This window comes from Mobula birostris, chromosome 5, assembly GCF_030028105.1.
Source record: "Mobula birostris isolate sMobBir1 chromosome 5, sMobBir1.hap1, whole genome shotgun sequence".
Classification (NCBI taxonomy): Eukaryota; Metazoa; Chordata; class Chondrichthyes; order Myliobatiformes; family Myliobatidae; genus Mobula; species Mobula birostris.
Window position 1 is genome coordinate 28923958 of NC_092374.1, and position 12970 is coordinate 28936927.

The 12970-nt window shown below is 39.5% G+C and overlaps 1 protein-coding gene across 6 annotated transcripts in view; it reads right to left on the reverse strand.

Moving 5' to 3' along the window:
- The window catches only part of LOC140197585 (long-chain-fatty-acid--CoA ligase 1-like), a 171576-nt gene that overhangs the window by 32916 nt on the left and 125690 nt on the right, over nt 1-12970 (reverse strand). For 5 of the 6 annotated variants that reach the window (XM_072257746.1, XM_072257742.1, XM_072257748.1 and 2 more), the window contains exons 9-13: nt 10409-10460; nt 9999-10072; nt 7367-7444; nt 2854-2988; nt 1334-1468 (exon numbers count right to left, since the gene is read on the reverse strand). In XM_072257746.1, coding sequence (XP_072113847.1) covers nt 1334-1468; nt 2854-2988; nt 7367-7444; nt 9999-10072; nt 10409-10460 — 474 coding nt within the window. Of the gene's footprint in view, nt 1-1333; nt 1469-2853; nt 2989-7366; nt 7445-7498; nt 7577-9998; nt 10073-10408; nt 10461-12970 lie in introns of all 6 variants that reach the window. The other variant, XM_072257744.1, reaches the window with a different exon arrangement.

Below are 12970 nucleotides of genomic sequence, written 5' to 3' on the forward strand. Positions count from 1 at the left end.
GGAAAGGATGCTTCCCATGGTGGGGGGACATCTTGGACAAGAGGGCACAACCTCAGGATAGAGGGGTGTTCATTTCAACAACCTTGCACTCAACGTCAGTAAGACAAAAAGCTGATTGTGGACTTCAGGAAGGGTAAGACAAAGGAACACATACCAATCCTCATAGAGGGATCTGAAGTGGAGAGAGTGAGCAGCTTCAAGTTCCTGGGTGTCAAGATCTCTGAGGACCTAACCTGGTCCCAACATATTGATGCAGTTATAAAGAAGGCAAGACAATGACTATACTTCATTAGGAGTTTGAAGAGATTTGGTATGTCAACAAAAACACTCAAAAATTTCTACAGATGTACCATGGAGAGTTTTCTGATGGGCTGATTCACTGTCTGGTATGGGGGGGGGGGGGGAGAGCTACTGCACAGGACCGAAAGAAGTTGCAGAGGGTTGTAAATTTAGTCGGCTCTGTCTTGGGTACTAGCCTACAAAGTACCCAGGACATCTTCAAGGAGTGGTGTCTCAGAAAGGCAGCGTCCATTATTAATGGCCCACAACACCCACGACATGCCTTTTTTTCCCACTGTTACCATCAGGTAGGAGGTACAGGAGCCTGAAGGCACATACTCAGTGATTCAGGAACAGCCTCTTCCCCTCTGATTGCTAAATGAACATTGAACCCATGAACACTACCTTACTTTTTAATATATATTATTTCTATTTTTTTGCACGATTTTAATCTATTCAATATACATATACTGTAATTGATTTACTCAATTATTTTTACTTTTTTTTCCCCATCTATATTACGTATTGCATTCAACTGCTGCTAAGTTAACAAATTTCACGACACATGCTGGTTATAATAAACCTGATCCTGATTCTGATTCTGGTCTGTGCCACATTTTCACAGCTACCATCAGGTAGGAGATTCAGAAGACTGAAGTCCCTTACCACCAGGATCAAGAATGGCTAATTTCCTTCAACCAGCAAAATCCTAATCACAACAGTTTAGCAACATTATGAAACACTTGACCACTTCGCATGACTTCATATTAATCGTGTTTTCTTGTAAAAATGCATAATTTATATATTTTATCTTATAAATGCTGCTTGTGTGGTGCTTTGTGCCTCAGATGTTGCTGGGTTAGTTTTTCATTGAATCTGTGCATAGATGTGGTTGTGTATATGACAGTGTGGGCACGTGGCCAAGTGGTTAAGGCATTGGACTAGCGACCTGAACGTCGTGATTTCAAGCCCCAGCCGAGGCAACATGTGTTGTGTCCTTGAGCAACATTCTTTTAACCTCTCTCTAGTTATTATTGGCATGCCTTTCACTTGCCTGTACTTTTCGAAAGACCAAAATGTCCCATATGCTGTCGCGTCGCACTATCCCTTTCCGAAGTTCTTCTATTTTTCGCCAGGAAGCAAGCTGCAATACTTTTCTTTTCACAAAACTATTAGCTTGGCTATGAATCTACAAATCAAAATCAGGTAAAAATTGCATTAAGGGTCACTGACATTGCATACCAAACTCATTTATTTTATCTCTGAATTTAGAGATCACCATTAACTGGAAATAATTAATTAAAAAATTCATCTGGCCTTCCCAATTTAAGCACAAAGGAAGTTAATTGGACTAATTTTATACCACAAAAGTATGACAACAGACTTTACAGTTCTGCAAATACAAATTTGCTTTCACAAGTACTTTATTTTCACCATAGAATGAAACCACTCAGTCCATGAATTTTGCAATACTATTTTCCAGAAGACCATTTATTTAACCCATACTCTTGTTTAGTCCCATATATCCATATTGCCCTGCAGTCAAAAGGATTTCTGACATCATTTGGGAGCGGCAGAGCTTTCCTAATCCCCCTCTCACTTAGTCTTCTGACCAACTTAAATACACATCCTCTTGTTTGGGAAGGATGTTAAATAAGATAACAAAATAATATTCAACTTCCCTTTTTTGCAAATGTTTAAAGCGGTGGACAAGATGCCATCCAAGTAACATACTTAGACCTGGATTTCAGAAGCTGCTGGAATTGTTCTATTCCAGGTAAATGGGAAATTCCCTGCACAATGCTGATGTAGAGATGGGAATAATAGGTTCTGGAGGGAAGAAATGGTTGGCAACTAGAAACATCTTTGGTCTACTTTCCTTTGTGCAAGCTATGATTCCAGCTACTTAAAATAGACTCCCTAATTTCCATCAACTTAAAACTTACCAGGGTCTCCGATTAAACATCATGGAATACTTAATGCGCACTAACAAATGAAGCAGACATCACTCTAACCATCATAGAAGGATAATGACTCATGGAAACAGGCAAAAGGAATTAGGATTATCATCATATAATTAACCAACTTCAATGACAGTAGTTTGGACAGAATAACCTACTTACATGCTGTAAAGCTGCATTAAACAATTTTTACTACTCATTAGTCCAATCACACTCAGCAAAAGGTTCAAGTTGATTCTAGCTTTTGCAGGGAGTTTACAATTTACTTACAGTAGTCCTGTGGTTTGATTTTGAACAAAACACCCAGAGATAAGAGTGAGGACTAAAAAAGATTCTAGTTTGCTTTATAGATAAAAGTAAAGCTTCTGATTTTTAAAAGAAAATACAGCAGATATAGGAAATCTGAAATTAAAAACATAAAATTCTAGTAGCACTCAGCAGGTCAGGCAATACCCATAAAAAAGAGACAGATTACTGCCAGATTGTTGAAAGGGTCTTTGACCTAAAACGCTCTGTTTCTTTTTCCAAAAATACTGCTGGACTTGCTGATTGTCATGCATTTTGCTTTTGTTTTAGTAAAGCTTCCGAACTTTGTTAAAGAATTCAGGCTCACCTTATCATACATCCTATTAAGCAAACGGGGAACAACTGGAAAGATCGTTGGCTTCAAAACTTTGATGTCATCCATTAACAGTCTGATGTCTCCTTGAAAGAATCCAATCCGTGCACCATGACAGAGGACCACAACCTGTAAAGCAATGCAGCAAGGACACATTAATCACACATATATAGTACGTCCCCAATAGAGGAGAAGGAATCTTGTGCTGCTGGAAAATACAATGGGTTAATGTGAATCAGTGAATAACTAAGCAAGAAGTAAAACCCAAAGTATTAATATTTCCTTTTTCTCTGTATGGACAAGTCAAACATTTGGTGTGTTTCCTGGACTCATGGAAGTATACAGCACAGAAGCTAATCCTCACGGTCCACCTTGTCGACACTAACCATGATGCACATTTCCAAGCAGTCTCATTTGCTCACATTAGACTTGTATCCCGAGATTTCCCTCCTATCCAAATATTTGTCCAAATCCCTTTGAAACAATGTAGTATTGTCTATTTTCACTCTTTCCTCTGGGAGCTTCACCACACTCTGGAAAAACTTACGCCGAAGATCTCCTTTAAATTTATCCCCTCTCACCTTAAACCTATGTCCTCTAGTTTTAGACTCTCGTCTTGAGTAAAAATAAGATGCTATCCTATCTACACTACTCATCATTTATGTAAGCAGCTCTTTCTTTATATACCTGCACACAAGCATTTAATGTCAAACATTTTTACATTAGTGTATGGTTTCTAGATCAAAAAAACCTTCAGATTCAACCTCCAAATAAAAAAGATGTTTCCCCTTCTGCTCAGCTATTTAGCTCAACAGTTATAATTTCTTATAAATCCCTGGCTTCCAAAGTCTGTTGTGTATTTCAGTAACAACCAATACATTTATTCTCGGTGCAGGAAGTGGTGTTTCCACCAGAAGAAAATGTTTACATACGTGCAAAACGCCACCAAATACACAAAGTGATGGCAAAGGTTAGAATTGGTAAAAAGGTCTAAATTTTGTTAATTTTTTTCTATCTGGGATTACTAGTGGGATACACGTGATTTTAACACCTGTGGTTCATCAAAAATGTTGCCTGCTGACTTTCCAATGAAAATATGTAGGAAGCCAGTAGATTGCCGCTGATCCTCTTTCCCACCATCATTTTAAGCAAAGGATTGAAAGGACGTCTATCAGAAGGACCTTGAGATTTGCCTCTACATAAAGAGCATGAATCAGAGGAACTCACAAAAGGAGAATGGAATGCTCAGGGTTGAGATGAAAGCAAAGCCTAGAGGAACAGTCCTGCCTGAGGAGGAAAGTTAAACTTCATTTCTTTAATAAATAAACCACACTCGGCCACTTTGGCTGTTAAAACATGTGTGGAGGCCAATTGGCCTGCAGAGATGCTGTTCAACCCATTGGGTTCTACTGGCATTCGGAGTTTTCAATAAGAACTATCCTATCCGATCCTAACTACATACTTGAACCGATGAAACCCTCTCACCTGCTCATTTTTCAGGATAAGCGCTATTCTGTACTAAAATACAACTTCTGTAGTTTTGTATACTTTATCTATAAATCATTACACTTAACTTAATAACAAAATGAAGAACCTCATTCAAAACTACCTTCCATCTGATCAGATACACTGGCAAATTCTAGTTGAAAAGTTCATTTCCATGCAAATTGCAAATTATTGCACACATTTTATTGAGGAAACACTGAACATTAGAGGGTATTCACATACCAAATAAGTAATTGATCAAATAAATCCAAAATCAATCCCAAAATATAGAACGTAGAATATTACAGCACATTACAGGCCCTTTGGCCCACAATGTTGTGCTAACCCTCAAACCCTGCCTCCCATATAAGCCCCCACCTTAAATTTCTCCATATACCTGTCTACTAGTCTCTTAAACTTCACTAGTGTATCTGCCTCCATCACTGACTCAGGCAGTGCATTCCACGCACCAACCACTTTCTGAGTAAAAAACCTTCCTCTAATATCCCCCTTGAACTTCCCACCCCTTACCTTAAAGCCATGTCCTCTTGTATTGAGCAGTGCTGCCATGGGGAAGAGGCGCTGGCTATCCACTCTATCTATTCCTCTTACTATCTTGTACACCTCTATCGTGTCTCCTCTCATCCTCCTTCTCTCCAAAGAGTAAAACCCTAGCTCCCTTAATCTCTGATCATAATGCATACTCTCTAAACCAGGCAGCATCCTGGTAAATCTCCTCTGTACCCTTTCCAATGCTTCCACATCCTTCCTATAATGAGGTGACCAGAACTGGACACAGTACTCCAAGTGTGGCCTAACCAGAGTTTTATAGAGCTGCATCATTACATCGCGACTCTTAAACTTCATCCCCCGACTTATGAAAGCTAACACCCCATAAGCTTTCTTAATTACCCTATATACTTGAGGCAATTTTCAGGGATCTGTGGACATGTACCCCCAGATCCCTCTGCTTCTCCACACTACCAAGTATCCTGCCATTTACTTTGAACTTTGCTTTGGAGTTTGTCCTTTGAAAGTGTACCACCTCACACTTCTCCAGGTTGAACTCCATCTGCCACTTCTCAGCCCACTTCTGCATCCTATCAACGTCTCTGCAATCTTCAACAATCCTCTACAATATCTACAACACCACAAACGTTTGTGTCGGCTGCAAACTTGCCAACCCACCCTTCTACCCCCACATCCAGGTCGTTAATAAAAATCACGAAAAGTAGAGGTCCCATATATGAAACCAAATATGGTTTCATATAAAATCTATAAAATTTTTAAAATGCCCCAACATTTAATACTCATTAAGTTTACTTTGTATCATTTCTGCACAGCAGGCCAAACTAAATATATTTTGTTTAAATGAAAATGTCGAACCTTTTACTGAATTCCATCATCTTATTAAAAAGCAAAGCGACGTAAATTTTCTCCTCTTTCAAATGACAGAAGGAAGTTTCATCACACAAGTGCAGTCGACCAGACATCGGTAACACTAATTGATGTCTGGCATATTTCTGGACCATTTGGGGACCTTGCTGCCTATATCGGTGAAGTCACCATATTATGGTCCAGAAATATACAATCTACAGGCCTATGACTCTGGATGCCCGAAATCTAGAACAATACACACAAAATGCTGGAGGAGCTCAGTTTAGGCCGCATTTATGGAAAGGAATAAAGAATCGACGTCAACTCTTTATTCCTCTCGATAGATCCGTATGACTTGCTGAGTCCCTGCAGCATTCTGTGTATGTTACTCATGTTACGGTCCTTATCGCCATTTTCATATCACAAAGCCGCATTTTCTGTGCAGGCCTCAAAAGATGAGAGGCTGAAAAGAAATTCTGGTTTATTTATTTACTTTTTCCTCCCTCAGATTCTGTGAGTGTGATTTTGATCCCAATTGTCAGGTAGATGGTTTGAGACTTCTGAATCTCATTACCTAAATGGCCATAATGCAGAGGTTGCCTCTACTTTCATCCACTATTCCTACTTTTAATTACACTTCTATGAAAATTGGACAATTTTGGCAAGGCTAACAATTATCAGTCATAACCAACCGTCCTTTGAGTGGTCTCTGGCTTATTCAGGTATCTGTTATTAGGCAATAACATGAAGGGACTCCAAGTAAAGGCCAGATTGGTTAAAATTTCCTTTCCTGAAGGACATTAGCGAAGCAGGTAAGTTCTGGAAAAAAAAATCTACTTAACTATTTGCCAGAACAGATATTAGTTTTTCACCTCTAGTATTTAATTATTTTAAAAACCCATTGTGTTATAGGGTCATGGGGCACATTGTGGTAGAACTAGATTTAATACCATTGAAGTGTTGGTCCTTGTATTTGGCTTAATACTCTACAAAAATCACAAGAACATGAAAGAGAAGCAAGAGTAGGCCCCCCCTCAAGGCGATTCCTTCATTCAATATGACCATGCCTGATCCATACTGGCCTCAAGTGCTCTCCTGTGCCAGCTCCACGTAAGCCTCAATTCCTCTATCTTTCAAATACTGATCTATCTCCACCTTAGACACATCTCATGATCTGGCCTCCACCATCCTCTGGGACAGAGACTTACAGAGCTTCACTACCTTCTGAGAGAAGAAATTTCCATGCACCTTTGTTTTGAAGATCCATGCACAAGCTCCTTACCTTGCAGTTTTATCCCCTTTGTTGTAACTCTCCTACTATTGAAAACATCTCAACAGTCATCCAGTCAGGATCCCTTTAGGATCTGATACGTTGGAGTAATTTGTCCCTCATTCAACTAGCTCTTAGGAATACAGACTCGAGCTGTCTAGCTTCTTTCTCCTGATAAGACAAACCCTTCATTTCAGGAATTACCCTGGACTAATCTCCTTTCAGCTTTCTCCAAAAACATAACAATCACAATACTACGGTAATCCACAAAACAACTGATACAATAGTAATAACTCTGAAGATAAATTCTCCACAAGCCCACTAAACCATGCTGAATATTGAAATACACCTTAATGTTTACAGATTGTGTCTTACCTGTACCAGTCGCTCAAACATGTGTGCAAGTGGTAAAAAGGAAATGTGTATGTCAGTGGGTGACACCACCCATTGTCCCTGTAAAAACATAACACATGATCCATAGTACACAGGTTAACCAGAGACACGTACCTCCACCAATCTTTCAAACATATGGCCCAGAGGCAAGAAAGAGATTAGAGTATCATCTGGACTGGGTAAATTCATTTGCTACATGATTTGAAGAAAAGAATGGAGTGAAAGGAAAGAGGAAAAAAAGATAGATCAGATCGATATTAATTTTAAACTGAGAGCATAATTATAAAGGATAGAGTGCCATTACATCAGAATTTTCCACTTGTTAATTGCATTGCTAGAACCAAGTTCAAGAACTTTTGACCATTTGCTGCAGTATGGTAAACTATAAATACACAGCGTTACATTCAGTACATAAACTACCATTTTCTTTTAATCAAATAAAATTGTATGTGCAACCGTGAACCACAAAGATAAAATAGAAAAAGATGTATAGTCAATTTTACCTCCAGCTGTTCACTGGAAGTTTAACTGTTTCATTTCACTTTTCTGTGTATATCAAGTATTAAGCCTTAGCTTTTTAGAAAGGCATTATACCTTTTGCCTTGGTTTGCCATACATCTTCTAACAATGTGTATAATATTGTATGTAGTATGTTGCAATCATTGTTTTGCTAACCATAATTATGCCCATTAGTTATGAAAATAATTGAACTGTGATCATCACAATGTCTCTAGAGCAGATATTCCCAAACTGGTGTCCGTGGACCCCTTGGTTAATAGTAGAGGTCTGTGGCATAAAAAATGGTTGGAAACCCCTGCACTCAAACAGATTATCTGTAGGTATCTTGCAGGTAGGTGTCTTTAGTCACTTGCTTAACTGCAGTGTCTAGATTTCAAAATATCATGGATTCTGGAAGCCACTTATTTGCAACAATTCTTAAAGAACAAAAAGCTGGGATTCCCTTCATTTATTTGCGACAATATGCTGCTTAATTGGGACAGGAGCGTCAATCACATGAACTTGTATGGCCGTTAGACACTACACCGTGCTTACTGTGAACAGTTTTTAAATAACACCAGTTGCATGTGTTTGTGCTCCAAAAGCAGTGATTTTTTTGTCACTGATAGTTGGCAAGAAATAAGTAGTAAAACAACTTAGAACTATTTTGCTCACTGCGGCTTCAGGCAATCAGCCTTGGAGATGCCACGAAAAGCCGGGAGTGAAAATGAAACAAATTTTATAACTTCAACTAGATAGGATCTACAAAGAATATAAAGCTATCAACAATCATCTTGAATGTTACAATGAAAATTTGGAGGACAGAATCGTCGAAAGCTTTGTATGAAGACAGTTCATTATCCGCAGTGGGTGCATGTGCTAATTTTGTTCATCTGCAGTCAATCAAAAGAACACAGTAGCATGTTGATTGACCGTAGCATTCAATGATGGTAGTGAAACCTGTACGGGAGAGCTGTTAAAGTGGAAAAGCCATTGTATTGGCACATTTATCTTCTCTCAACCTCAGAAGTCTAGGTCCAGTGGTATGGGTAGCCATCGCAAACTGGGATCTTCCTTGGTCACAGTGGATAACCATGACATTTTCTGGGCCTAATCATGTCCTCCGCTCTCCACAAAGCGTTGCAGAACCAGTTTCTTGGCTGTTGGATTTCACTGTCGATCTCATCTGCCCAGTCCGCTGAAGCTGACTTCACACCCTAGGACAGGCATGTTTCTATTTCACAAGCGTACAAGGTCCTCCTGTTTCCCTCATCTAGTTTAGCCTGCCTGCTGAAGTGGTGTATCGGGGTGTGGCCACTGTTGCATGCAAGAGGCTGGGGGGCTGGCGGAGACCAAAAGTGAGCGAGGTGACCCAGAATGGACATGACAAACTCCTTCACCAGAGGTGCTACTCCTCCATGAACACCCACACATGGCACCATACACTGAATGAATTCCTCCATTGTTAACTACTAGGAACTAATACAGTTTTATAGTACTATAGTAGCATTGGTAGTATTATAATTGGTTCTGTAGTTTATTTAAATACATAATTTGTAACATTCAAGATGAGTGTTGATACCTTCAAATTATTTTTAGTTCCTAACTTGTTGAAGAAACGGAATAGTTTCATTTTCACTCTCAGTATTTTTACATCTATTTAACTATTTCCATGAAACTTCAGCTCAATGGGGTAGTCCAAATTGGGCAAAAATGTACTGTGTTTCAACTAACCAGAATCCACTGTACTTCTCTAGTTTTGAAATTTTGGGGAATCTCCCAGTGCTCTGGTATGCCTCTCCAATACCCCCACACAAGGAAATAACAGAGATAATCTGATAAATTCACATCATTGTTGTTTGTAGACCTTTGCCATATACAAAACAGCTAGTCGTGCCAGCTTCACTCAGTCCTCTACTCTTAATACAAGCATTTATGTTTTAGGAGTCATACATTTCACGGAAGGTGTAATTATAAAATCATTACAACCTGAAGATTTTTCTGTCACTTGAAATCTTTAAAATCCTTACTTCAAAACTGTTACAGATGCAGAGAATCAACTTACATATTGGCAGCACATGTTAACAAAGACTTACTAGAAAGGTCTGACACTTACCTCTGTAATTTTGACAAAAGCAGAGAGATTAGACACAACGTTTGCATGAGTCAGCAGTGCCCCTTTGGGGTTTCCTGAAAGAGCAACAGTAATCGTTTAATTATCACATTACAAATCGGCATCAGTCCATCATCACGATCAAAAGCAATGAAAAATTAACATTTGTAATTTTAAATCGGGGTCAACTGTTATGACATCAAATGAACTTTAAAACAAAAACAGTAGATTTCATATATTCTTTCAGCCAAAAACTAACAGGTGACATAAATAAAATAACTGGGACATTGAAATTATTTAACACAGAACTATTTTGCTGCAGTCAGAGAAAAAGATCATTAATACTTTGACAAGAGGAAGTAGGAATGGACATATAAAAATGTAAACAAGGCAGTTTTCTTCAAGGTACTTGCCTGTGGTTCCACTGGTGAAACAAACAACAGCCAAATCATCAGAATGCGGTGGCTGGAATGAGACAAGGTAAAAGATTATCAAATGGAAACTCCATTGGAAAAATTTCCAGCATCACCGAAGGTAACAAATGAGGGATAGTGGATTTCATTGCCTCGGGCGGCTGTGGAGGTTAAATCATTGGGATACTTACAGCAGGGATTAACAGTGTCACAGGTTACAGGGAGAAGGCAGGAGAAGGGGTTGCGAGGGAAAATAAATAAGCTGCGATCAAATGGGGAGCAGACTTGAAGGGCTGAGTGGCCTAATATTGCTCCCCTGTGTTATGGTTTTAAACCAAAATTATACTCCCACACTTACACACACAAGAAACCAAAATATTTAGATAATTGAACCAGTATGGGTTACTTGCCACAATGGTGGCGTTTTGACAGCAAATAAAAATTAAAATAGCACTCCAGGAAGTTTTGCTATCTCTGCACAGAAGAGCCAGGTGTAACACTTCGCACAGCTGCAGGGATAAGAGCCGGTAGGCAGATCGGTGGGGAGGCACAAGCAGACAAGGAAGCCGCAGCAAAAGTGGTTCATGTGGAAAGTGGAGAGGGAAGGGGGAAGATGTACCTGGTGGTCAGATCCATTGGAGATGGCAGAAGTTGTGCAGAATGGTATATTTTAATGTACAGACTTATAGAATGGTATGTAAGAACAAGGGGTATCCCATCCCTGTTATGTCAGAGGTGGGGGAATGGGGTGAAGGGAGACATGGGGGACATCGAGGAAATAATTAGATAACAATGGAGGGGAGACCCATTTTCCAAAATGTCAACTGTCCATTTCCCTCCATAGATGCTACCTGACCCGCTGAGATCCTCCAGCATTTTGTATGTGTGCTGCTGCAGATTTCCAGCTGTCTCTGTTAAAAAATGAGGGCCAGTCTGCACATCTGTTCAGAGGGTCTGAACAGATTTGCAATGTATTTGCCTTGCCAAGTGCAAGTTGTCTAACCACATAACAGAAATAAATCAGATGTTGAAAATGCTCAGATATCTGGCATATGAAGAGGGCAAAACTTTTAAATTCCATCAGAATCATTATATTCCTGAAAAATCTGTGTGTGTGTCTCTCTCTGTGCAGATGCTGCCTTTATTTGCTATTTCAAGCAAATTCCAGTTCAAATATACAGTACTTTGGTTTTGACAGTATAAATAAAGTACTGAAGACAGAAAATGCTGGTAATACACCACAATTCTATTAATTAACAATAATGTATTGTTAATGGGGGTGGGTAGTGAATATGGATAGCTTTGATTACAAAATCAATGAAAGAATATTACTGTCAGTGAGGAAAGGTATTACGATACCAATTTCTGAAGTAATTTCAAAGAACTACACTTGTTCTTGGTAGAAAAGTTTCAAACTCAATACCTTAATTTTCAAAACAAAATTGATTGTTCAAATATTGCTGGATTGAACCATTTGACTAAGTAAAATAGTAATCAAATCTCTATTTTCTCATGAATGGCAAGTTGCAGGACAATGCAAAATTAATATTTTGGTGTGATATACAGATAGAGATTGATTATGTCAAGTTCAAGTTTATTGTCATCTGACTGTCCATATGCATAGCCAAATGAAATAACATACCCCAGACTATGGTGCACCCACAAAACATATAATACACACAGCACAAAAAAAAACAAAATATTACCACAAATAAGTTAATAAAATATATTTAAAAGTGCATATCAGCACAGGTAAGCAGTAAACAATAAACAGCTCACTGTCCCAGTGATGAGATCTCATTGGTGGGGCAGGGAATTTCTTGGTCTCATAGCCGGAGGGAAGCTGTTGTTACCCGCTCTGCCAGTCCTAACCCTGATGGCAGTGGGTTAGAGATTGTGGATGGATAGCAGGATCCTCAACAATGCTTCAGGTCCTTCATCTGCAAGGCTCCTGGTAAAGGTTACAAGTGGGGGGATGGAGACCCTGGTGATCCTCTCAACAGTTTTTTTACTGCTCTCTGTAGGGTCTTGCGGTTCAATTCCTTGCAGTTTTTGTACCACACAATAACACAGCCAGAGAGGACACTTGCGATGGAGCTCCTACAAAAAGTTGCTAGAGTGGGAGCTTGGAACTTTGCAGGTCTCGATCTCTGCAGAAAGTGTCAATATTACTGTGCCTTCTTGACTAATGAGGAAATGTTGTGGGTCCAGGTTCCATCATCCGTTACGTAGACACAAATGATCTTTGCACTCTTCATTCTCTCCATGGCAGAGCTATTGATGTACAAAGGAGAGTGGCTGACCTGCGCCTTCCTGAAGTCCACCATCATCTCTGTTGTCTTGCCCATGTTCAAACTCAAGTGGTTGTTCTCACACCATTTGACAAGTCTCTCTACCTACTCTCTGTATGCTGATTGACAAGTGTTGCTGGTGAGGCCAACCACTGCATTATTATCAGCGAACTTGTTGGAGCAGCTGGAGCTGGATCTGGCACAGCAGTCATGAGTCAGCAGTGTAAACAGCAACACATTGAACACTCAACCCTGGGGGGCACCAGTGCTC